This window comes from Solanum lycopersicum, chromosome 3, assembly GCF_036512215.1.
Source record: "Solanum lycopersicum chromosome 3, SLM_r2.1".
NCBI classification, from domain to species: domain Eukaryota; kingdom Viridiplantae; phylum Streptophyta; class Magnoliopsida; order Solanales; family Solanaceae; genus Solanum; species Solanum lycopersicum.
In genome coordinates, this window is record NC_090802.1 from 63,320,771 (window position 1) to 63,347,660 (window position 26,890).

General features: G+C 33.8%; 6 protein-coding genes across 9 annotated transcripts; 3 read left to right on the top strand and 3 right to left on the bottom strand.

Annotated features, from left to right (window-relative positions):
• Positions 1-6,948: 6,948 nt before the first annotated feature.
• On the top strand, positions 6,949-7,875 carry LOC101263595 (uncharacterized). The gene has a single exon (XM_019213131.3). It carries the CDS (start codon positions 7,034-7,036, stop codon positions 7,637-7,639), a length of 606 nt encoding a protein of 201 aa, XP_019068676.1. The 5' UTR covers positions 6,949-7,033; the 3' UTR covers positions 7,640-7,875.
• Positions 7,876-9,045: 1,170 nt separating this feature from the next.
• LOC101263299 (protein NUCLEAR FUSION DEFECTIVE 4) lies at positions 9,046-13,222 on the top strand. The gene is made up of 3 exons (XM_004235865.4): positions 9,046-9,849; positions 11,251-12,152; positions 12,450-13,222. Exons 1-3 carry the CDS (start codon positions 9,526-9,528, stop codon positions 12,913-12,915), a joined length of 1,692 nt encoding a protein of 563 aa, XP_004235913.1. The 5' UTR covers positions 9,046-9,525; the 3' UTR covers positions 12,916-13,222.
• A 422-nt stretch (positions 13,223-13,644) lies between these two features.
• Positions 13,645-14,628, bottom strand: LOC101263007 (uncharacterized). Its single transcript, XM_004235864.5, has one exon. The coding sequence runs from the start codon at positions 14,452-14,454 to the stop codon at positions 13,822-13,824; it is 633 nt and encodes a 210-aa protein (XP_004235912.1). The 5' UTR covers positions 14,455-14,628; the 3' UTR covers positions 13,645-13,821.
• Positions 14,629-15,161: 533 nt separating this feature from the next.
• Positions 15,162-19,495, bottom strand: LOC101262501 (large ribosomal subunit protein uL3m). The gene is made up of 5 exons (XM_004235862.5): positions 18,853-19,495; positions 18,274-18,483; positions 17,693-17,797; positions 16,125-16,238; positions 15,162-15,613 (listed from the first exon to the last, which is right to left on the bottom strand). Exons 1-5 carry the CDS (start codon positions 19,162-19,164, stop codon positions 15,440-15,442), a joined length of 915 nt encoding a protein of 304 aa, XP_004235910.1. The 5' UTR covers positions 19,165-19,495; the 3' UTR covers positions 15,162-15,439.
• Positions 19,496-19,695: 200 nt separating this feature from the next.
• On the top strand, positions 19,696-25,181 carry LOC101262197 (proline--tRNA ligase, cytoplasmic-like). Of its 4 annotated transcripts, none has more exons than XM_004235861.5 (12): positions 19,696-19,844; positions 20,389-20,475; positions 20,601-20,693; positions 20,785-20,901; positions 21,583-21,770; positions 22,212-22,278; positions 23,396-23,518; positions 23,639-23,791; positions 23,889-24,173; positions 24,344-24,562; positions 24,780-24,873; positions 24,950-25,181. In XM_004235861.5, exons 2-12 carry the CDS (start codon positions 20,398-20,400, stop codon positions 25,012-25,014), a joined length of 1,482 nt encoding a protein of 493 aa, XP_004235909.1. In that variant the 5' UTR covers positions 19,696-19,844; positions 20,389-20,397; the 3' UTR covers positions 25,015-25,181. The 4 variants fall into 4 exon arrangements, with proteins under 4 accessions (XP_004235909.1, XP_010318725.1, XP_069151462.1 ...); XM_010320423.4 differs by lacking the exon at positions 19,696-19,844 and adding an exon at positions 19,909-20,291; XM_069295361.1 differs by lacking the exon at positions 19,696-19,844 and adding an exon at positions 19,921-20,133.
• A 46-nt stretch (positions 25,182-25,227) lies between these two features.
• On the bottom strand, positions 25,228-26,005 carry LOC101261902 (uncharacterized). Its single transcript, XM_004235860.5, has one exon. It carries the CDS (start codon positions 26,003-26,005, stop codon positions 25,460-25,462), a length of 546 nt encoding a protein of 181 aa, XP_004235908.1. The 3' UTR covers positions 25,228-25,459.
• Between the last annotated feature and the right edge of the window lie 885 nt (positions 26,006-26,890).

Here is a 26,890-nt window from a genome sequence, read left to right on the forward strand (position 1 = left end):
AACGAATTCAATGACAAAATTGAACTCGTAAAATATAATTTATGAATCAGCCTCATAATAAATATATATGATGCGGTAAAATAATATTTTTTAAAATGCATCTTTTATGCTACTAACTACTAAATAGTTTTTGTACGTTTTAATTTAGGTGAACCTTTTTTTACTATGTATAGAATTTGGGGGGGAAAAAAATTAAAATGGATGCTCATAAACATATCATAATATTTATGTGACTATAAAATGTTTGAAACTCATATGTAATTTTAAATATGTCATAATAAATTTTGTAATTATAAAAAGTATGTCGATTAAGAAAATTTTAATTAAGCTAATTTCAAATTTCAAATTCATTTCGTTGGATTTTTCATCAAATTGTCCTTTGTTTTGAGGTGTACTAGTTACCTTAACAAATAAGATATCAAATTAAACAATTAGTGCGTTGTAATAAGGTGATTAGGACTTCCTAACTACTTAGCATACGAGAAGCTAAAACAGCATGTGATTTTCTTGAGTATATTACGTAATATATATATATATATATATATATATAGTTTTAATTATTTACAATATGTAGCTTTAGTTTTTCAAAATTTTACTATTTGATTTTGTAATTATATAAATTTATAATTTGTATAATTTGATTTAACGATAATACGCAATTTCTTTATTAATTATAGTGTTACTAATAAAATACTTTGAATGATTTTGGACTTTACTTATGCATGGCATAAAAAATAACAAATTAAAAATGTCCAATTCTAGCTAGTATGGTGTCCCCTACACTTAAAGCCTAAATTAAAGATAAAAATTTAATGTAAGTTGCAGTTGTAGTGCTTGAAATCAAACCCCACATCATTATAAAAAAATCTTAATTGGATAAGCCTAAATATAAATATATACATATATATATATATATAAAAGTATATATATATATAAAAGATAAGCACTTTATATTGTACCCCACAAAAAAAAAAAGAGCCAGTGTTCAGGATAATTTAGGAAAAGATTTTGGAAGTTTTTTTCCAAAGTTAAAAGAGAAAAAAAGGTATCAACTGACAGCAACTTCTTATCCAATAACTCTAGCCATCTAAAATCGGTATCAATTTTCACTTGGACATCTCAAATAGATCTTATTCATTTTAAACACCTTAAGTAGGGAAACACTGAGTCATATTGAAACGTTATTGACAATCAACCAAATATATAAGGTGTGTATATTACACTCGCCGATAATATGTCAAAGTACCGAATTAAATAATGACATGTGGCATATATATTAAAAAGATATTTAAAAATATATTGAGAATAAAAACCCATTTTAAAACTATTTAATTAATTAATTACTTTAAAAATTACCTTTCAATAAAGAGAAAAAGGAAAAGAATAAAATCTACAACACCTTTATTTTTCTCCTCCACCATTTCCACATCTCCTCCTCCTCTAACCACTATTATTATGATGTCTTCTTCATCAAGTTTGAAGATTATCACAACATTCATCATTTTCTTTAAATCTATATAACCAATTTGGATCATAAGCAAATACTCATAATCTAAAAACTATCACACTAGTACCATCTTCTCTGTCCTTCAAATTCATCTTCTTCTTGGTTTTTCTTCAATCACCTTCACATTGGAATTGCTCGTTTTGAAAGTTTTAAAGTATTTCAAAAAAAATTTATCCATGATAAAATCAGATCTATTTATGTTACTTGAAATAGGTTCATCAAAATAGAAAAAAGGTAAAAGCTTTCAAAAGTCGAAAATTAGTATTTCAAAAATTGAATCTGAAAAAAATTAACTCAAAAAGAGAGGTGAAAATAGATTAACAAACATTTGAATGATTCGGTAAACTTTCCGGAATGAAACTATGAAAAAAATTAGGCGAAAAAATTTGATATCATGAAGAAGATATATGCTCTAAACATATTTTTTGGTCCTTTCTGAAATTATTTTTGTCGATATATATAATTAATTTAATTTTTCACATCAAGAAATGACAAAGAGAGGAGAAAGTTGAATATACAGTGGTGAGAAGGTGGTGGTATATGGTGGAGGAAGTGTGGGAAGGAGAGTGAAGGCCGAAAAAGAAATAAAAAAGTCTAAAAACCATAAAATTATGTCTTTCACGCGCTCAGCAAAAAGTGTCAAAATGACATAATATGATCCTAGTTAAAGTGTCTAAAATGAACATCGTCTAGTTGAGATGCCTATGTGAAACTTGATGCCAATTTTAGAGGGCCACCAATGGATTTGACCAATATTAAACTATATTATGCAAATCACCATACTAATTTTGTGTTTTAATTCTACACGTCAAGATTATATTTTTTTAAAAAAATTGTATTAAACAAAGTACAAATTTGATAGTAGGGTGTATTTTGGAGTTTAAAATATGAGCAAGTAAACTTATGAAGAAATCAAATGGAGTTCAATAACTATTATATATATATATATATACACAACAAATATTAAATATAGTAAAGTTATATTTTATTTATAATTTCTTTAAAATGATATAAAATCTTATTGAACAAAAGGAGTATATGATTAAATTATTAAAGACAACTACTCATGATAGGTAGAGTTGATAATCTAGTTTTTTAGAGCAAGCAATTATATAGATTAAATTACAAGATGGTCTATACAAGAAAAATCCATCTTACAATTATTTCTTGAATGTCGTCATATAATGCGAAAATGACAACACAAATGCATTTGAAAAATTCACAGCAATATTAGAAAGAGTGTTTTTATTCTATCGCGTAATTACTATTATTTTTCTTCTAATGATTAATTAATTAAAATATCTGTAAAATTATGCGTTATGTATTAGTAGAGTGTCAAAAAATGAGCTTAACTACGGGTAATTTGTTTAATTTGATCAGAATTTTAAGGCTTGAGCAGATAATTTTGAGTTGGGTTCAATCTCGACCCATTCAAATCTTAGTATGTTTTATGATGATTTTCAACTGAGTTTAATTTAATCTTCAATTTCAATCTGTTTTTAAATTATTTATTTGTATTGATATAATATATGTTCTTATATTGAATATATGAATTACTATCTATTTTATATCTTTTAGTATTTATCTATTAATTTGTAACATTTTCTTTTTTTAAATTTCTTGAGCAGAAATTCAATTTGTGGCCATAAAACTTGAATAACAATATATTAAAATTATTCAGATTAATGCCCGTTTGAATTGACTTATTTTAGGTGTTTTTAAGCCAAAATAACTTTTAAGCAGTTTTAAATGTTTGAGTAAAGTTAAAAAGTACTTATACCCACTTATTTTAAAGCCAAAATAACAAAAATAAGTTATGACTTTTGATTTATAAGTCATAAACTAAAACTCAATCCAGACCGGTCCTAAGTGGGTTAAATTGAGTGGATCAACTCGTTTATAAGCACATTTGAGGATGCTTCCGAAAAAAATCACCTAATATTATATATGAAATAGTTTTTCAAAAATACAAATTGGAATAACAATATTTGCTTGTTAGTTTTGATAGTTATAAAAATCTGGAACATAAATTCCTTCTAATTGCTTGTTATTTTTAATATTCATTTTGGTTTGACATTTTCCAAGTGAATTCCAATTCAAAATGAACCCAGTTTACTTTCAATTTTATAACAATTGTCAAACAACTTTTAGAAACTCTCACCATTTAAATGAGCTTGAGAGATGTTGACATATACTTTATTTTAGGAAAAAAAGAATTGGCCAAAATTTGTGTGAAGGTTATTATATTTTAATTTTTTTTATTCTTTCATTCTTAATATTTTTAAATTAAAAATGAAAAGTTAAATTTATTTTAGTATAAAAATATCATAAATTTTTAATTTTTTTTTAGCAAATTGTGACTAAATTTTTTAATTATTTAGACTTATTTTTATTTTAAATTACAAAAAAAAATCAACAATTCACGTAATATGAATTCAAAAGTATTAAGTAGGCGTTTGGCCATATGATACCATATCACCATATGGTATCGTGAGATGGAATCAACATTTGGACATGTGATTTTACGTTGATTCCATCTCATGATTCTATATCATTAGATGTGATTCATATTCTCCAAAATGATAATATGGAGTCACGTGAGAATATCATATCTTGATTCAAATATTTTAATAAAAAAATCGATTCACGAGTTTATAGTTAAAACAATTCCACATTTATATTTATTAACCATTTATTTCACATGTAAATAAAATTTATCATCACATTATTACTTCTAAAAATTTATTATTCTCACCGAAATAAAATATTCTCTCCAAGATTTAGTCACTTGAACTCACAACAACCGACTGATAAAGTGATGAAATATTTATGGTCTATAAAGATGAAAATATAGTTGCATGATATTGACCAACAAATGACTCAAAGTAACAATGTTGGTTCGCTTCTCTGACACATGATAGAGAAATGCAAGATCAACTTGAGGAAATTATTCGTACTATGTGGGAGGATCATATTAAAAAATAGGCATATTACATAAATATGTCTTTTAACTTGGTTTCAAATTATATTTATGCCCTTCAACTTTAGATGTGCACAAATAGACACTTAAACTTGTATAAAGTTGAACACATAGACAAATGTGTCCTACGTTTCGTCCTACATGTCATTTTTTGTCCTACGTGTATTGTGTCATGTAGGACTCATGTGTTTATTTATTTAAAATTTGGCTAGTTAAAATGTCTGTTTGTGCATTATGAAAGTTAGAGGTCAAAGTTAAAATTTGAAGTCAAGTTTAGGATCCAATACATGTATTATCTCTAAAAATTAGTACACAACAATTTATGTTCAAATTTCTTTTTATTAAATTAAAGTTAGATGAAACAATTACTTAAGTGGAGAACAAGTACCTTTGTAATAATTTATTATGCGACGTATAATTATTTATTTGATAAGATTGAGTAAATAATTGAGATTATTACGATTTGTGAATTATTATGTTTATGAGAAAATATACAATACAAAAATTTCATATCCGCATATCTAAATAGAGTTTTAATTTTATCTTATAATTTCGTATCAAATTTCCATATCATGATATCATATTACATGATCAGACGGATCCTAATAAAACAAGAAGCACGAAAAGAGAGTTTAATCATAAAAGCTAAACGGAAAGTTGCGTTTAATGAAAGCCACGAAAACAATTTCATATTTCGTGACTTGGGCACGCAAGTCAATGAAGCCATAGAGCACGTAACATTTGTAATGTAGGCCGGCATTCTTTTTTATTTAATCAGAAAAATTTCATTAATAATCATAAAAATTAATTATTTTAAATTTTTATTTAAATATGAAAAAACAAAATCAAGACGATTCACATCTAAATTTAATTATTTTTAAAAAATAATATAACCGTTTGTTCAACGGTACCGCTCTTCAACCACCATAGATTCTTTGTTTCTTTGTTATAATCATTTGGTGCCTAAACACATCATATCCCACTTTTATATTTGATCAACTTTTTCAATCCGATGTATCACGCAATCTCTTATTGTGGGAAACAAAAAACGTCTCAATCTCTTCGTTATAAGTCCAATTGTTTACAATTATAATTTAGAAAATCAAAACTTGTTTAGTTCAAGTTTTTTTTTGGGTAACTAGTAGTGCTTCACTTAATAAAGAAAAATCAATTAACTTCTTACTTAGATTTTCTTTTTTTTTTGTTGAAAAACTTGATTTAAAACGTAACATCCTTTTGGGCTCGTGAAACACATCTGGTATGGACCTCCTAGTTTGTGAATGACAATATGTAGTTTAAAACAAAATAAAAGGAACGAGATGTGTTTTTATTGATAATTATGTCATTCAATTTTGGGTGCATATCAATAGATATTTAAATTTTTATAAAATTAAATACGAAATATAAATATTTTATATAACATAATATACACAAGACACTATATAAAATACGTATATTTACTTACACAATTATATATATATATATATATCCGTATTTGGTGATATACATTTGTGTATCATTTAGGAAGAAGAATAATTGATCGTATCCATTATAGCCATGTTATTCAGTTTACACGTATAATCAAAAATCTTTTGGCAATAGCAATTATACATATTTATTTAAGTTATAAAATTTAATATGCTAATCACGATTTAAGTTTTAATAATATCCAATTTCTTTTTTAGTTTGTTTTAAAAAGATTGTTCATTTTTCTTTTTTGGTAACACTTTAATTTTAACTTACGTGACATGTTTAAGATCATAAGATTAAAGAGCGTTTTGATATATTTGACATAACTTTAATTTAAAATCAGAAGATCAAAAAATCTTATTTTCTTTTCTTAAACTCCGTTCCAATTCAAATTAGATTTTTCATTTTTAAAAGAAAGAGTACAATTTAAAATTAAATAACGGACACCTGGATAGCATTTGCTCTTTTCTATTCCCAAGAAACCCCTCAATCTCATGGGTTTAAAGGGGTAAATAGGTGCCCGACATAAGGGACAAAATCGTCAGTCCAGAAGTCAAGACACAATAGTTGGATTATTCTTGTAGTTCCCTCCATTGATTTGGGGACAGCAACAAAGGCATAGGGGTACGTGTCAATCACTCTTTAAATCTCACAGACAAATGACCACAGATTCGGCGCCCAACTTCTTTTTCCATTCCCACCTTCATTTATTACAAAGTGAACCACACGATGCACAATTAATAGGCGCGTCATCATCACTGCTCCTTTTTTCGCGTGAGCGTTGCCATCGAAGAAGCCCATAGCCCATAGCTTTTTGGGTGATTTACCGTTGGACCCATTGGAAAACCCTAGCCCCCACACACCCCAACATATTCACCCTGTGCTAGTGTTTACCTTACGACCCCTCGAATTTCATTAAATTACCATCTTGCCATCGATTTCATTTTCCTATATAATCGTCGCCTTCGTTATTGTTAGGTTTGCCGAAATAGAGAGCAAAACGGCACTTTCAAGGTATTTCTTCTAAATTCAGAATACTAATTTTTTTTTTTCATTTCTCATTTTTTAAAACAAAAATGGAGGCTTCGTCTTCTAGAAGCAAAACTCATGGTTCAAGTTTTCATCACCATTTTCAACGATCCACTTCACCTTCGGGTCGGTTCTGCTCATACTCAATGTCTTCAACTTCACCTAGTTTTTCCAGTTTCTCCAACAGGGATTCCGATTCCGATTTCATGACCCGATCCACATCTCCAACCCGGGTGAATCTTCGCCGATCCGTTTCCCCATCGCCAAATGTAAGGTTTTCCACCTCTGCCGGCCGTTCGATTTCAGTTTACCCTCATCAACAAAAGCAAACCAGCAGGCCCTTGCCGTCTCATCAGAAGAAAACATGCATGTGCTCACCTACAACGCATCCAGGTTCATTCCGTTGCAGTCTTCACAAAAACATGAGCCAAAATCGGAGTCATTCAAATTCCTCTTATCGATCTAGTTATCACCTGAACATGCGGAGATCGGCGATGACGAACTCACTCGTACGGATTGGAACTGTTGAAGGTGAACTGGTTAAAAGAGCGCTAGCCGCTCTGATCCGTCCTTCTTCTCATCAGCTCAGGCGAAGAGACGACTTTCAACCGCGACCTAGCCGGCTCTCCGTGATGTCCAAGGCCGAAAATTAACGAGGGTTTTGTGAAATCTTTTTGATTGTACAGTTCCTGATTTAGCATCAACTCACTGAGTTACACAAGGGGATGGACTCAGGAAAAGGCCTTATGCCGTTTTTTGTAGTTTTCAGGCGAAAACTCCCAAACCCCAAAAATTTTGTACTTTTTTTTTTTAATGTTCTTTAGAGTCAGGAGCATGTCATATACATCTTTTCAATATATCACAATATAATCTAAAGATCTATAATCAACTGAACGTACGTCAAAATTAATCTCAGTTTTTCTTCCTTGTTTGTTCAAATTTGTGATTTATTTTTCTACATACTCCATTAGAACGTACATCTGCGTAGATTTGGTGCCATGAATCTACTTATTTTGGGTAGTTGATTGTTAGTTCATTTTTTTTTCGTCTGTAAAGCACAACAACTATTGATGCTAACATATTGTGTACTTGTTGGCGTTCTTTTACAGGCTTGATTTTTTCTTTTGGAATGTGGCTTGCGGATCATGACAGTGACTTCTTTGGCGAATTCATCTATGACTCGGGGAAAAAAATTTGAACTTTCAAACAGTAAACATTGCAATCTATGATAAGCCCCAAAAATGGAGACCCTACGAAGATGATGGAAAAAGTGTAAATGACTTGCCAGAATGGAAAGAGAAAAGTGACCCTTGGCCAAAAACATGATGTGGGTTCTCTTTTGTTTAATTTCTATGGAACAAATTTACACCAAAGGTAGCGTTGGCAAGTCTTAAAATGAAAGAGACTAAAAATTGAATATTTCAACTGCCATTCTAAATGGTAGTTGATATTTTTGGCATAGAAAATTAATAAAAATTTGGGGTATTGAAGAAAGCACGTGGATGGTTATGCGTGTTTGATGGAGGTGATACAAGAAATGCTAGGCTCCTCAATACTACATGACAGCTTCTCATACATTATTTAAATATTCACCAGACTATTTAAAAATACAACTCAAGACGCACCATCTTTTGCCCACTTTGAATCTTTATTACGAAAAATTAAAATATAAACGTCAGAGTACTGTTAATAATAACATATCGAGATTATTTTCGCGAGTGTGACAAAATGGATCCAGAAACAGCCCATTTGAATATGTTTGTATAATTTGGGCCGGCCCAAGTCCATCAAATTATTATAGTAACATGTTTTGCAACTATGATATATTTTGCTCTCTTTGGATGCTAATGGTGATAGCTAATACTTATAAAAAGGAAATTTTACTTTTTACTGCTCAAATTAGTTAAGAGCCATTTAACCATTAATGTAAACAATCTTTTTAAATGATGAAGTCTATAGGTAAGTAAGTTCCTTTCAGTTGGAAAAAGACGTGTGGTTCGATTACTATAATTATTGATAGCATTAGTAGTAATTATTTCAACAAAAGCTGACTTTTCTTATTGTCCTCATACTATAGACTTTAAACGAAATTTGTTTTAAAAAAAATGATGTGATAATATAAAAATCATTTTGAGGAACTTATTCCCATTCAAATCTTTATATACGTAGTATTCTTCTGAATTTGAAGTCTAAAGAGCACTTTCCCAAGCTAAAAAATTATCAAAAATCCATATAGTAAAGCTCTGTGCATTTATTTCCTCGATATGAAATCAAAAAAAGTATCTTTTAGGCTGTAGGGGAGAATTTGATATTTGTAGTGTTAAGTCATTTGTCCTATCACACTTTAATACAAGGTACAACTTATGGACCATTTGGAGAATTTGTCCACGTTACACTGTGTTGTTCTCTACCACAGTCCATTCAGCTGTTGGTCTATTTCAAGTTGTTCTTACATTAATGACCATCGCCTTTGCCTAGTTGGGAAATCAAAAAAATTTGATCTTTTTAAGTTTTGGGTGCTAATTTTGTTGTTTCAAGAATGGCTGTCCTAAAAGAAGGAAGCAGACCACCATGGGTAGGTCTTGCTGCTGCTGTTTGGGTACAGATAGCAGCTGGTTCAGCTTATACTTTTCCCCTTTATTCTCCTGCTTTGAAATCAGTTTTGGGTTTTAGTCAGCAGCAGCTGACTATTATTGGAGTGGCAAATGATATTGGGGAGAATGTTGGGATTCTTCCAGGCATAGCTTGCAACAAGTTCCCACCTTGGGTTATTTTGCTTTTTGGTCTCTGTCTTTCTTTTTTTGGCTATGGTGTTCTTTGGCTTGCTGTCAGCCAGACTGTGCTGTCTTTGCCTTACTGGGTTGTGAGTTCTTGATTTCTTATGCTTCCTCTCTTTCATTTTACAGTTTTAAGTTCTGCCTTGCCTGATCTTCCTCCTATTGTAGTATCTGTTGTCTCTTTTATTACAATGGGTTTGTTGCTGTTGTTGTATTTAATGATTGATTTTAAGTTGGGGGTGGATGGGAGAAAGGCTATACTCTAATTGATTTCAGGTTTAGTCTTCTAAAGATGTAAAATTATGAACTATTTTTCTGTTATAGAAACACTGAGTTATTGTGAATCCTGGTAGTGGGGATAGTAGGTTCAATATATTATTTATGTTACTCTCGGAATATCTAGTTTTATGTTACGGGATTGAACAGCTAGCATGTTCAAATGTGCCATTGGAGTAGACACAAATTCATTTCTTTGAGCATTTGTATCTTAAATCAACTCGTAAAAAGAAAACAAAAATAGTATCGTTAATTACTGGAATGTGAAATATGCATTTAGCTTTTCCTATTGTACTTTTAAATCGCAAAACCATATGACTTTGATTGTGAGGGCTTGTGAGATGAGTAAATGTACATGACATGAATTCTTCTGTTAATCCCTATTGTTTGAGTTCATGTTCAGTAAACTTTAACTTTGACATGGATCAGATCCTTTTTCATTGTTTGGACCAGAATAGACAGTTGAGAAATAATTGGAGAAATGCCAACCATTTCTTGTAGGCTTGTCATTTAGCTATTGTTAGTTATTCTTCAGTAATCTTTTGGAACTCTAGATATTCTAACGTTGAAGAGGTTAACATCTGTGAACATGAGTGCAAAGATCTTTATAGAGGATCATTTCCTGGTGAGATTACGATTTCTAGAATTTAGCTGACTGTACCTTTGCAGAAGGTATTGCATGTATGCATCATTTCTGGTCAATATTTCATTTAGAAGTTGTTTAAAGAAAAAGTAGCACCAGTGTTTTATGTTATATGTGTACTTAAGTGCAATCCTTTTCTTCAAGTTCTGTTTTTATTCTTTAGTGTCTTGGTTCTACCTTTTGATCTAGCCACAAACTGACTTAAGATCATTTTCAAGATTAGTCGGTTGCAAGTTTGCATCTCAGGAGTTGTTGTAAGATGTTTCTCAATTGGTACTTCCAATAGGGAACTTGATGAAGAAGTATGTGATTTTGTCACCACTCTATCAAATTCAAATCCTTGTTTGACTCAATGGCTTTGACCACATGTTGAGAAGAGAGAGATGTTACTACATGTTCTTCATTCAATCAAAATGCAATGCCATTGCTTTATTATGGTGACTTCTTTTGTTTGTTTTCTTTTAAATATTTGTGGTATGACTTCCATTGACATAATTTGAAAGTTTTGTTTTTTAATGACACAACTTGTTCTCATAGATTTCTCTGTTGATATCTGATCGAATGACAGCTTTGGCTCGCACTGGTAGTTGCGACAAACAGCAGTGCATGGATGGGCACAGCAGTACTTGTCACCAATATGAGGAACTTCCCTCTCAGTAGAGGCACTGTTGCTGGAATACTGAAAGGCTATATTGGCCTGAGCGCTGCAGTTTTCACAGAGATCTTTGCTATGGTTCTTAATGATTCAGCTTCAGATTTGTTGCTGTTTCTAACATTGGGAATTCCGATCATCTGTTTGGCCATGATGTACTTTATCCGGGCTTGCACACCAGCTTCTGGAGAAGATTCTTCTGAGCATATCCATTTTCTTTTCACACAAGCAGCAAGTCTCTTGCTTGCAATTTACCTTCTCACTACAACAATTTTGAAGAACATTCTATCTCTAAATAGTTCCATCTCCTATATACTTGTTGGAGTAATGGTTATCTTATTGATGTCTCCTTTAGCGATTCCCTTGAAGATGACAATCTTTCCTTCTCGTCATAAGAGACCTGGAAAATTAGATGGTTCCTCAAATGATTTGACTGAAGAAGAAGTCAGTTTCAGCCAAACGATGTCCTTATTAACTCCAATTTCATCAGAAGCAGACCTTGGGAGCTTCCGTGAAGGTGAAGATATTTCTGAGGTGGATATGCTGTTGGCTGTGGGTGAGGGTGCAGTGAAGAAGAAAAGGAAACCTAGAAGAGGTGAAGACTTCAAATTTCGTGAAGCTATTATTAAAGCTGACTTCTGGCTTCTGTGGTTTGCGTACTTCTTTGGTGTTGGCTCTGGTGTAACGGTTCTTAATAATTTAGCACAGATTGGAGTTGCACTTGGTGTAAATGACACAACGATATTACTGAGTTTGTTCAGCTTTTGCAATTTCTTGGGCCGTCTTGGGGCAGGTGTTGTTTCAGAACACTTTGTAAGGTAATAATCTGGTATATCCCTTCTCTCACTCAATTGGCTGGGGGAAAGAGACAAATGGTTTCAGTTTCAGAAGAAACTTGAAATGTTTTCCTATATTTGACATTTCTTATTGATACTATTACTAGCTATAAATCTATCCATCTTCATGGTTGCTAGCTCCTAATTCTTGTAATTTATAATGCATCACTTGAATCTTTAAATGCATAAGTTCAAGAATAATTTCAATAAGAGATTGACAGATCGCTGTGTGGCTTAGTGGTGACCGACAATTTTATACTTCTATTATGTCTATCGCAGGTCAAAAACAATACCACGGACATTTTGGATGATGATAACACAAATCCTCATGATTATAACATTCCTTCTTTATGCTTCAGCTCTGAGTGGTACTCTCTATGCTGCGACTGCATTACTAGGGATTTGCTTCGGTGTTCAGTTTGGTGTAATGATTCCTACTTCCTCCGAGCTTTTTGGCTTGAAACATTTTGGCATAATATTCAACTTCATGCAACTTGGCAATCCTTTAGGAGCACTTCTGTTTTCTGGTCTATTGGCTGGTTATGTCTATGACACAGAGGCAGGAAAGCAACAAGGATCACACTGTCTGGGCCCAAATTGCTTCAGGCTCACGTTTCTGGTTTTAGCAGGAGTTTCTGCCTTTGGCGCATTCCTGAGCATGATCTTGACTATCAGAATTAGACCAGTCTACCAGATGTTGTATGCTGCAGGTTCTTTCCGTTTGGCTCAGGCTTCTGATCACTAATTGGCGTAATCACCTTTTGCATCTATATATATATATGCATATATATCATAGAATTTTACCTGTTTTCATGATCCATATTGGATTTCCCAACTGACAAGGGAATGTTGTCTCCTACTGTGAACATAACTGGAAATGTTCTCTCATTGAATGTGGCTTCCATCATGTTCCTCTGGGTAAAACCAAAGTTTGAAAGTAAGGTTGATGTCCCAGTAAAATGTCCTAGTAGTGTTTATTCTGTAATGATCTTTGGGGGACAACTTGAGGCTTCATTTCAGGAAATAAATAGTGCATTAAATTGCCTGCAAAATTCTATTCTTCATGAAGTGAATTTATTGGCTGATTCCGAAAATGTAGTGAAGTAGTATTAGCTTTTTATCCTCAGTAAGAGCTGCTTAGCAGTGCTAATAAGTGGTAATCGAGGTGGGAATGGATAATATCTTTGTAGGAAGCGCTTTACCCCCTTATTGGGCCTATCCTGCTCGAATCATGATTAGTCAGGCTCAGGTCGGTGGACTTCAGATACTAGATGGTTAAACCAAAAAAAAAAAAATGGTACTAACAATTATAACTTCCATTTTCCACCTTATAAATGAGGGATAGAGACAGAGCCATAGATTGCACTAACACACAGCTCATTATTGCCTAAGTGTACTTACCGAAAAATTTGCATTGTTAGTCAACTGCCTGAAAGGAAACAAATGTGCTAATATTTAATTACCACCATATTAGTCATCTTGGATATGAAGTTCATTATGATAAAAGTTAAAACTCTGCTGCACTCTGTTGCTTATAGACAATGAGTTCAGAAAAATATAATGCAATAATTCCCAAAAGCACTTGAAAGTTCAAGTTTTTTAGAGGAAATAAAAACGTGAGGATAAATTAGAGAGAGAGAGTTCAATCAACTCAGGTAGGTTTCAAGTCTTGAAACATTGCATCCCACTTTATTTCTTCAATAGCAACAGTTGGCCAATTTCCACCGTCAACACCGTCCATGTCTTCATCATCGCGAAAATCCTCAGCAGTGGAGCTTGAAGGGCTGCTAATCCAGGCATCAGAAGAATCTATCATGAGTTTGGGACTCCCATTTGTGAGCATCATCAACCTTCCTTGATTAGTAGTAGCATTAGTACTCTGCATTACTGGCCTTTCTTGTTTAGCTGCAGTTAACCTCTTGTTCCTCTTCAACATAGATGCTTTCCATCTTGAACTGTAATTTCTCAGAGGTAGCAAGGCACTTGAATCTGACCGACGAGTCCACGTGCTAAACCTTTTGGCAAAATGTTGTTTTGCTTGCCTGATAGCTACAACTAACCAAAAGATGTGTTTTCTTGAGCTTCTTCTTCCCTTTTCCTTAGTAGCAAGCTTGAGGATTTCTAGCCTATGTTTAGCTATTGAAATTCCCATACTTTGGAGAAATTCATGGTTGAAATATTGTATATCATCTTGATCAAGTTGATTATGAGCAAAAGTAATAGCATAATCATAAAGAAGAGAAGGGTCAAGGCTACTATTGGAGAGCCATGAAAACCAGTCCATGGTGTCTCAATATATGTTTAGTGATTTTTGAAGATGTTGGGAGTTTGCCAATTTTTAAGGACGTGATTTGGTTGGGAATTGAATGGTAGTTGAAGTTGAGAGTGACAAAAGATGGAGGACCCGTGAACTAATAAAGACTATGTTTTCCTTTGAAGAATAGGCCAGAAAGTCTATCAGTTTGATCAAACTTTTTTGAATACATGCACAAATGAGGATTTCTCTTTGTAGGGTTCATTTTCTTCCATCAGTCACGGCTTAGATGATGGTTTATTACTTGCAAACAGTCATTTTCCCATTAGAAGTGAATCAATAAAGAAAGAGATAGCACATGCCTTTTTAAAAATAATTGCTATGTTAAAATTGTGAAAATAAAAGTTTAATTTGATAGTTTAAGCAAATTATGATAAAACAAACATAGAAATTATAAAATTAGCTCAGGTCAAGTAAAATTAACTAAGCTTAACTATTAATTCAACTCATTTTGACCCGCTCAAATTCAACTCGCTGTAATTACAGTATCAGCCAATGAAACCTTCCAGCAATCTTGCTTGAAGAAATTTTGATTTTTCTGCTATTGCTGCATTCAATGTAGGGACACGTAAAGATTAGGCTAAAGTGTTCACACTACCTTTGGGACCATCATGTCATGTCAAAAATACTTTCTTTGAGACAAAAACAACGAATACAAGTAAAATGACAAACTATCATAGTTTATAATTCTCCATTCATCACATTTCTGTTATTATCCAGCAACAACATAATTAGTTTGTGTCTGTACAATTTCTCTGGAAGAGGTAGCTAAATTTCACCCTATCCAACAAGAAGTAGATATTTTGTAGTACAACTCAAAATTAGAGTACCATCAGCCAGAGAACTGTCAAACACTATTACGAATAAATTCCTTCTAAAACACTACCACTTCACTGCTGCTTGTTGAAGAAATAAAAAAGGTAAAGACACAAAATGCCATGGTCACAGCTAGATATTAATCAGCAGCCATAAAAGGGTCTGTATCACCAAGATCAGCCACTAATGGTTCCAAATCTGCTTGATCTTCATTTTCTGGGGCAAAGTAAGTGGGAAATGGAAGCGTTGAAATATCTGGTTTCTTGTACACAGAATCTTTGATGAACACAAAGTTACCTTCAGCTCCAGGAACCTGAAAGGAAGTTACAGTAAATCACTTGCTCTGAGTTATCTATCAATAGAACTGCGCAAAGACTGGCGTAACTACTGAAGAATTCCACCCTCTTTACAAGATCAGAAAAGTTTAATCACAGTTCCCATCCAAGATATTGAAATGGCGCCTTTCTTCAGACCTAAATTTGTTGTTACCTCCAAGAAAGAAAAGTTAACTCCCCCCTATAGTTCCCATATGGTTGCATACAGCCGGTAGTTTTTATAGGTAACTAACATCCATTAGAAAGCATATACCGCAGGGGAGGGGTAATACTGTTGATTGCCCATGTCACACTACTAACTCGCTCTCTGTTTCCTTTTTTGATAAGTTACCAACTTTTAGTCATAAATAAGAGTTTGAACGCATAGAATTTCATCAGAAAGATTGCAAAAGAAAGGAAAATTATATTTAAACAATGCATTCAGGATGATAACTCACTTGTCCATGTGAATTAAATTCAAAAGAAACGAGAAAGTTTTCAAAATCTTGCCTGGCCTTTAACCCACATCAAGTTTCTGGCAGGATCAATCTTGTAGACCCAAACATTTTTAACAGTTCGTTGCACTCCGCCCATGCGTCCAGGCATTTTTCTCCCTTTAAATACCTTTAAAGAAAAAATTCATTAACTAGATTCTACAACAGCATCATACAAAATCAGTTGTTTGTTTAGTTCCAATCAAATATTTAGTCAAATAAGTTAATCAAGTGTATCAAATGCAACTTTGGCAATGTAAGCTATCTTCCTGGGATGTGACGTTGAAGCTATAACTAATTTAGCATGTCACGGGTTCTTGAGCATATTTCTTGACACATGAAGGTCAAACTCAACGACATGATAGAGGATTGCATGAGCATGCTTCCCGAAGTGACCCAATATTTATTAGAACTACCTGGCAAAACACCCAGAGACAAGAAACAATTGCATGTGCAGAAGAATGGGTACTCTTTTGTAAGCCCAACCACGCCCCAAAAATTTTGGGGTGGTGTGAGCGAAGATTTTGTAAGTTCCTTAACACATCTTTGATATATAAAACCCAAATTTTGATTTAAAAGCCGCTATCTGTATTAACAGCTCACCATATGCTACTGTGTGGAAGTTCCAAGTTCCAACACTCCACTCAAAAACTATCGGCCAAGGAACTCTGTCCATAATTTTACTGGTTGTTTCTCTACCTCTCCATAATTTTATAGCTGGATAAATATGGAATTAAAAAGGTAGGGAGATAAAGGGCTTAAATGTTTTTAGAAGCGAAAACTGCAAAAAGTAACAAGGATTATAGAGCTTGAAGCGAAAGTGAGAAGAAAAATGCATGCTTCTTTGGAGCGAAATGCAGAGTTTTCAGAATATCATACATTATCAGGCATCTCATCATACAAACAAAATTATCAATCATCTATAATTTAGTTAAATTATATAGCAGTTTAAATAACTAATTTTAGCTTCTTATGACAACGCCGATATTAATCCAACTCCTCAAAGTCGAGATTCAAAGAAGCAACCGATTCTCGTTGGAAGTACTTTGTGCACCATTGCTTGAAACGAAAACTTATTAGTGCATGGCTTCACCCATGAAGTGATAACCCCTTCTTCACATATTTCATTGCTAGCTTATAATAATATTGTTGTAAGCAGTCCACAAAAAAATTAACAATGAGAATGTAATATCTTAAATTGTGCAGGAATAAAGGGAGGGGAAAACAGAGTTGAGCAATGTTCACCAAGCTTTGCACAATTTCTCTGTACCAAATGACTAAATTTTACTGCTAGAATATTGTTTGTAGTACACTTCACCGGAGCATCATTTATTATTAGCTTACAAGATTTACTTCTCCTTCAAATAAGTAAACCAGTCGCAAATAGATAACATTTTCGAATACATATCATTTCAAAAACAATTTAAATAATATAAACATGCATGTTACTTGCAATTTAGCAGGCACTTAGTTATAAGGTAGACAAAAAGAGGAGTGTGGCAAGTGCCAACTTATTTAGTTGTGAAAGTAGAACTCATGCACTGTAATTCACTAATATAAAATCGAGGAAAAGGGAATGCCTACCTTTCCTGGAGCATCTCTTTGACCTGTAGAACCAATACTTCTGTGGGATAATGAAGCACCATGTGATGCAGGCATACCGCTAAATCCCCATCTTTTCATCCCGCCCTACACGTGAAATTCCTCAACATTAGTACAGTTCATCAGATTAGACATGTCCTCCAAGAGTGAGACAACACTGACAGTTCAATTAACATCTTAAGAGGTGGAACAGAAAATAGAAGCTAGAAAGGTGGAATTCTGTTCCACAAACAAAACAATATTTCTACCATTAGCTAATGCTTAGAGAGTTCCTATCTAACATATATGACAATGGTGTGTGATATTACTTCTATTTAAAAACTGTCATGAAGATTTAAGAAATGCTCCATCAGCAACAAAATTGAAAATTTCAAGTTAGCATGTTTATGGAAAATTCAATAAAGTAAGAAAACTTGGTCTTAAAGGCTAACTGAGGTCAAAATTTGAGTTATTCTCATCAAACAATATCACTAGTATCCTGTGGCGCGTGCGGAAGTCCATAAAAGTAGAGACCAATCGATTAGACTAATCAGACAATAAACACAATCAAGATTACTCCACACCTGAAAACCTTTCCCTCTTGTAATTCCAGCAACATCCACATACTGGCCTGGAACAAAATGGTTGACACTGATGCTCGTTCCAACAGGAAGAAGGGCATCTTCGGTAACAGGAAATTCCTTCAACTTTCTCTTCATGGGCACACCTTGTGCTCTAAAATGACCTACTTCAGGTTTTGTCAAATGCTTCTCCTTTTTGTGAGCACATCCAATCTAACTACCACCACAAAAAGATCAATTAGACCACACCATAGCATAAAGAGTAACTAATCCAGTCCTCAAATTCATTAGGCAACAAATTTCTTTTAACCAATATCAAGAGTAAAAGATACCAGAATATCTATTCAGACTTGAAAACACATCACAAAGTTATCACAATGATTTTACTATGATACATAAATACAAATATAACAAAACTCTTAAGGTGATGCATTTGAATTAACAGAGCAGAATAAATTGACAACAGTCAGCTAGCACTAACAAAATATTTCTTTTTTACTTTCTGTGGGATAAAGATTCAGTTATCATAATTCATTCAGAAAGTAGACATGCTAGATTGAAAATCAGTCGAAATTGAGGAACCTGTAGGGCAGATATGCCTTCTTTCTCCGGTGTTTTGACCTGAGAAACAATGTTATCATCCAACCAAAGGATGGTAATGGGAACGCGTTCCCCCCATTTGTCCCATAGAGCAGTCATTCCACATTTGATAGCAATTGCTCCAGTCCGTTTGGAGTTTGGAGTCATGATTCCAGGTTTTCCTTCGATGATCCGAGTCCTTAATTCGTCGACTTGGCTACTGCAAGCACTGAAGGTTCTGAACTGGGTTTCTGAAACTTTGGACGATAAGAAGATGCGGAGATGAGAAATGAGGTTTCTCGATGCGACCGCCATTGGAGAAGCTTTCTCCTTTTACTCCACCTCCTTCTGTTTGTCTGTGAGAAAGGAAAAGACGGCAAGGACTGGTCGGCGACGAGAACAACTGAAGAGAAGAGCGAAATGCGAATACTCAAGTCTAAAGGGCCTTTGGGCTGTTTGTGGCCGCTTCACGAAGGGCTCAAGGCTTATTGGTCCTCGGCCCAACTCCTAATTAATCACACACCCTCGATAATTAATCTTTTATCTTAAAAAACATTTGTTAAGATATTCATTTTGAGATAAAGAAAGTGAATGATAGCATATTTTATCGTCTCGATCTATTTGCGTATGTTTTAATCAATTTCATAAAATACTCGTTATTTCACTCTGTCCGTTTATAATAGCGAATAGTTAATGGAGTTGTTATCAATCAAAGGTTCATATTAGTTCAAATTTTATTTTTATTTAAGAAAACAAAAATGATGGAGCTTTGTTGGTAGGTCTTTTAAAAATCATAAATAAATAAAAAATTACTAATTTAACACTTTTTAGTGCACTCTATTTCTTATCCATCAATTAAAAAATTAATAATAGTCCTTTGTTTGTAGTAATATATAAATAAATCAGCCGGCCCTCCATCGAAACAGTTCTTTTCTGCATTTTATCTTCCCTAAATCCAACTACTTCCATTATTTGGGAGCTTTTAGCTGTTTCTTGTAAGTTTCACTATCTCTGCTTCCTTGCACTCACTCACACATAGTCTAATGGATGCAGTTTGACAGTTTCAACACTAAAAAAGCAAGTCTTTTTACTCAAAATGTTGTTTATGACCGCATTTGTATATGGCTGTTCTTACTAATATTAGTATAAAAGGCATTCAAGTTCTTACGTATGTCCTACACTAGTTCTATCACCTGCATATCGAAATGATCTATCTTAACTATAACAACTACAGTCAGTGTTCTTAAACCCGCGCATAAGCCTACTTAATGTGTCGTCATCAAGGTCCTAAGACATACAACTTTTCCTTGTCAACGAGTCTTTCTTGCGTCTTTTGTCCGTATATTTGTTATTCATGCTTTTAATTATTACTCTTGAGCTAAACATAGATATTTGCAATTAATTGGAAGATTGTTAGTATGTTTGGTAAAGATCCAAAAAAAGTGAGTAATCATGCTGCACTATTTCTCTTTAAGAAGATTTGCTGCTCTAGTTTAGGTTGGTTTTGTGTAATAATACTTCATTTTTGTCTTTCTTCAGAGGGAAAAAATGAAAGAAGTCAAAAAAGAGACAGGTCTTGGTCTCTCTTACAAAAAGGATGAAAATTTTGGAGAGTGGTATTCTGAGGTATGCTTGTGAGATTCAACTATTACAAATATCTGTCTGACTAAAATCCTCCTGAATGCAATAGTTCCTTCTCATCATATATGAAATTTTGACTAACAATCTGCTCAATTAACCAATCATTATAGGTTGTCGTTAGTGGTGAAATGATCGAGTACTACGACATATCTGGCTGTTATATTCTACGGCCATGGTCAATGTCTATCTGGGAGATATTGCAAGTAAGCTTGACCATGAAAATTCTCCTTTTCTCCCACCGTTAATTATTTGAGATCACTTATGATGGATTGATTACAAGCTTCGTACGTTCAGGGTTTTTTCAATGCTGAAATTAAGAAAATGAAGATAAAGAACTCCTACTTTCCTCTGTTTGTGTCCCCTGCTGTTCTTCAAAAGGAAAAGGACCACATAGAGGGATTTGCTCCCGAGGTGAGACTTGGCACTTTTTTAAGTCAATTATTGTAAGATAGTTGATCTTCTTTCAGCCGTTGAAGTGTGTATAATGTCTTCAATCTAAATGTTCACTCCACTGTTTCTCACTTTCCTGCCTAAAATGTTTATATCTTTAATGCTGAAATTTCCAGGAATCTTTCGAAATATTTGTAATTAGAATGTTTGCCCATGTTATTCATGCTGGCTATTGCTGAAGGTAGTACTTAATAGCGACAAGGGCTTTGCTGTTTGTTTCTTTAAAAACTCCATCCTAAGGTATCATAAAGTTCAGAAAGTCATCATCAATTTTGGTGATGTAGGCTTTTGGTCTAATGGTAAGAGCTAACTTGTGATGTGGGTTAGGCTTATGTCACGGCCTCACGGGTTCAAATCTTGCTGCAGATAAAAGCTGATATTTAAGCGGATTAGGTAGAGGACTGAATTTTTTTGGGATCTCTTTTAGGTTGGGGTTAACTTTAATAATAATAACTTTGTTGTGTAATTATCATATTATGGTGTTAAGTTGGTATCATCCCTTGTGTGATGTATTCTATAAATTTTGATAACTATGCTCAAGGCTTATAATTCTTCAGTGCACTTCAGTTACCATATGGGGAGTGGATTTTGTTATAGACTTTACAATTAGCTAACCCATAATGGGTTTATGTCATTCTTCAGGTTGCTTGGGTTACAAAATCTGGTGATTCTGATTTGGAAGTACCTATTGCGATTCGACCCACTAGTGAAACAGTAATGTATCCTTATTTCTCTAAGTGGATAAGGGGACATCGTGACTTGCCCTTGAGACTCAACCAATGGTGCAATATCGTGCGATGGGAGTTTAGCAACCCCACCCCCTTCATCAGGTGCTCTTTTGAGTTCATTTTTGTCTTGAAACCCCTTACCCTGCCCCCTTCATCAAGTGTTCTTTTGAGTTTCATTTTGTCTTAAAACCTTTTACCTTTCCTTTGTGAGTGTGTTCAAGCGTTTTGATTGCAGCTTATTCAACAAAAACTACACAGGTGTTGGGCAATAAATTCCAAAAAAAAAATCTCTTTATTTGGAATTTATGAAGTTGTGTTTATTTATACTTTTTGCAAAGAATATTTGGAACAACGTTCATGCTTGAATGTACTTAAATCCAACTTCAAAAATTTGATTTTCAAGGTCAAATACTGATTTTTAAATAACGTGAAATTATTCCCCAAAAAAATGAATAATTTTTATGACCTAACAGAACTCCTTAATCCCAACTTCTTTGAGGCTTTGAGATGTTAGATAATGTCTTGCTTATGTTCCTGGTTCAGGAGTCGTGAATTTCTCTGGCAAGAAGGACACACTGCTTTTGCAAGAAAGGAGGAATCAGATGCAGAGGTATATGGTTATATCTTGAGTATGCATGTCGGCCTCTAAAGTTGTTTAAAACAAAAACTAAACCTCTCCTCGAGCTTTGTTTAAGTATCATGGTGTAGTGCGTGGCTTGAGTGCACTGGATGTAGATAACAATATAATAACTCTGTAAGGTAGTTTTAAAGTAAATTTTCCAGTTCAGCTTTTTTCCTGTGTTATATTTGTTGTATCATGTATGATGCCATCTTAGTCTTGTCATTGCTTATACAAGTTCCGTGAGAAGAACTTTATTAGGTAATTATATCAGCATAGAACTAGTAGCGTTTCTAGGACAGACAACCTAGCTTTGTGATACTAATGCCAAAGCAAGGAACCTGTAGAACATGACATTGCTTCATTTTTTTGGTACCTGGGGGAACAGAGAGAGTATCTTTTTGGGAAGTTGTAGTTTCAAACGGGAGAATGTGGGTAACATTTTACTCTTTTATTTAATAGGAGTAAATTGGTGAGAGTTATATTGAAATGAAGAATGGATCAGATTGTAGTTTCCTCAGAAAGTGATTTTTTTTTAATTTGTTTGTCCAAAAAGGAAAAGGGAATGGTTTGGTAAAATTAGAAGAATTATGTGAGTGTATTATGGAACTCTTAGTCAGATATGAACTATTACTTCAGGATAGGGGTATCACAACTAGCAAATAAGTTACTTTCATGTATATATGTATCCTTGAAGCAGTGTCATTATTTGGGTCAGGTCAGCTATAAGATCAGTTTAGAATTCGTCCGTTCCAACACTTGCCAAACCTGCCTTCTACATTGGTGTACATTATTGTCCTTGTGAATAAAGTATGTTGAAAGTTATATTTCTCAGCCTGCAACTTAAACATCAGTTAAGGACTACTTTATGTTTCTCTTTGGCTTATCCTTCTTTCCCTGAAGTGGTTTTCTTCTAGTAGTCTTCTTGTCTTGCATTATTGTTGGATAATTGCCTGAGCAAATCAGTAGACTTTTATGAGAATCAATTGCTTTGGAACTGAGATGCCCTAAGCTCAGAGAAGACTCGCTGCTATCAGATTTCACAGTGTTTTTGCTTATAGATGTGGTGTTTCTCATACATAATGATCTTGCAACTATCTTTATTCAGGTTCTAGAAATCTTGGAATTGTATAGACGTATATATGAAGATCTTTTAGCTGTTCCAGTCAGCAAGGGAAAGAAAAGTGAGCTTGAGAAGTTCGCTGGTGGACTATATACAACTACAGTTGAGGTACTGAAGACTGCATTTGTATAGACATTGTTTGGCGGTTCTTAATAGTATTTTCTTTGAAAATTGTTGGCAAAATTCTCCTGTCATTTATTCACCATTATTCCCTGATTCTTTTGCCAGGCTTTTATCCCTAATACTGGCCGTGGTATCCAAGGTGCAACTTCTCATTGTTTAGGGCAGAATTTTGCAAGAATTTTCGAGATAAATTTTGAAAATGAAAAGGGAGAGAAGGCTATGGTCTGGCAGAACTCATGGGGCTTTAGTACAAGAACAGTAAGAATTCAATGCCATTTAAGCAACTTTGTCTCTTCACTTTTATGCTTTGGAGGTCAAACTAACCCTCTCCTTTCTTTTCCTGGGGCTGTGACAGATTGGTGTTATGATCATGGTTCACGGGGATGACAAAGGCCTGGTCTTACCTCCTAAAGTAGCATCAACTCAAGTAGTTGTTATTCCCGTCACATACAAGGATGCAAATACTCAAGGGATCTATGATGCTTGTGCTGCTACCGTTAGAGAGATGAATGAATCAGGTATTCGTGCTGAGGCAGACTTCAGAGAAAACTATTCACCTGGCTGGAAATATTCTCATTGGGAAATGAAGGGGGTTCCTCTTAGGATTGAAATAGGACCAAAAGACCTTGCAAATAACCAGGTAAGAGTTGTACTTCCCGTCTTCTCTTTCTCGTAGTCAGTTGTTTATGAAAGTTAAAATGAACTCAATAAAATTTGTGCGATGGACCTTTACTATTTGTGTGGAAGCCTAAATACACCTGTATATGTTTACCTATGTTGTTTGATTCAAAGTTCTGATATCACTCCAAGGTACGAGCTGTTCGACGTGACAACGGAGACAAAACAGATATTCCCATGGCCAATCTTGCTGAACAAGTAAAAGATATGCTTGCCACTATCCAACAAAATCTATTCGATGTTGCCAAGCAAAAGAGAGATGCATGTATTCAGATTGTAAGAACCTGGGATGAATTTACGGTAGCACTGGGCCAAAAGAAATTGATCTTGGCTCCTTGGTGTGATGAGGAGGTATGGTTCTTGTCTAACTTCTAAGTGATGCTACTGCCCCATAAAAGATGCATCCCTTTTTTCAGCCAGTAAGCATGTTTTATTTTATCATCAGTAATTTCTCTCTGCAATAAGAATATGAATTTGCACAATTTATGTGATCCTTGATACACATTCCTATGTGTGTTGTATGGTGATGCACTTAGTTGTCAAATTTCACATAATTGCTTTCTGGTAGGACGTTGAGAAAGATGTCAAGGCACGCACAAAGGGCGAGATGGGTGCAGCAAAGACACTTTGCTCCCCATTTGACCAGCCTGAGCTGCCTGAAGGTACTATGTCCCAGCAGATTCGTTGAAGGCTCAGCGCTATTGCCATCATCTAATATGTCATTTTACTCTGTTGTAGGTACATTGTGCTTCGCGTCGGGTAAACCTGCTAAGAAGTGGACATATTGGGGCCATAGCTATTGATGATCTGTTCCATAACTCAGGTTACCTAGTGATTCATAAGGACCCTTCACAGTACAATTTGCTGTAAGATCACTCTTTAGAATAAAATTCAGTTATATATACATCTTCATCCTGACGATTATAACTTTTATGAAATTCATTAAATTATCCAGAAGATCATTATACTATATTCAGATCTCTAAATTAAATTTTAAAAAATGGGAGTACTCAAGAAACATGTAAAATCATTGAAATGATCTCATTAATAATAACACACACTATACATTCATGGGTGACTTTCTCCTTGAGCCCACCACTGAGCTAAAAATATTGAGCAAACAGAAATTCCAAAAAGTTAAAAACAGAATTGGTGGAAGAACACAAAATCCATCTATCACCATTTTATTTGTTTTTCCACCTGGAGTTCCTTCAATGTTTCGAATAATTTTTTTCATATAAAAAAAAATTAAGTTGGTTTTAGATTCTGAAACATTGTATCCCACCTGATTTCTTCAACTCCACACGACGCCCAATAATCATCACCCGTTTTTTCACCATTAGAGAAACTGTTCATTCTTGAATCTGAATTGAAATTGGGACTTCCATTGGTGATCAACAGAGTATTCTGTTTAGTTGCAGCAACCCTTGTACTCCTCCTCTTCAACATAGAATTTTTCCATCTGGAACTGCTAATCCTTTTAGGAACTAAAGCAAGTGCTAATTCCTCGCTATGACCCCAATTCCTTATATACTTTGACAAACGCCTCTTTGTGCGTTTAATTATTTGGAGAAATCTCGACATGGAATTCGGGATCACTCCTCTTTCTTTCTTCGCAAGTTTGAGAATTTCTAATCTGTGTTTGCCAATTGAAATGCCTATGCTTTGAAGAAATTCATGGTTGAAGTAAACGACGTCGTCGTATTCGAGCTCGTTATGAGCTAAAGCTAGGCCATATTCATACACAAGAGAAGGGTCTAGCTCTGTTTTGGACAACCAAGAAAACCAGTCCATGGCCTTTACTGTATTTTTTTTTATTTTTTTTCTGCTCAGATTTTTGGTGTGTGCTTGAAATGAAAATGAAGGGGGTTGTAGAAATATTTATAATGATGAAAGTGGATATGGAGACATTATATTATAATGTTTAATATAAGACTTTAAAAGGCTTAAAGTGAGTGGTGAATTTTGGTTGCTGAGATTTTGCACTTTCACTTTTTATTCAGTGTGTAGCTTTGCTTAACTAGGTGGTAGTTGAAACTTGAGAGTCACTAAAAGAAAAAAGGGTATATGAGTGTGGCCCAGTTTTACGATAATCAATGAAGTATGTTGAAAATCATATAAAAAAGTAATTTCATATGAAATGTTTAAATCTCAATGGAAAGACGAGAAGTAATAAGTACTTTTTGAAGTTAGCTGAATTGATGTATGATAATTTATCTCAATTGTTTTTTACTTTTAGGATCAAAATTTCAAAATTATGAGTATAATTATTAAGTCGAGTTGGGTATAAATTGATAATTATACAAAAGAAAAATGAAAATGTGGGGTATGTATTTGTTTAGTGGGGTCATTTACTCTTGAAGCCCCATGTTCCATCCAAGAATTGGCCAAAAATGTGAATTGGGATTTAGGACTCTTACAAAAGAGTTACAAGTAATAAATTCTTGGAATTATAGTTGCCCATTAATCACTCTTAGAATAGTCTTTGGTCTATGGGGGTCCCACCCCACCCCCTTGCTTTTGCTTAATTACTTCAAGTTTCAATCACAAATTCTTACACTTGTGTAACAATTTGTATGTAATTTTTCATATTGGAAGACTTTTTCTTTTACCTCTTCATTAGTCAACCTTAATATTAATTTGGTTAATTACAAAAATTAAAAAAAGCATTTGACCTTT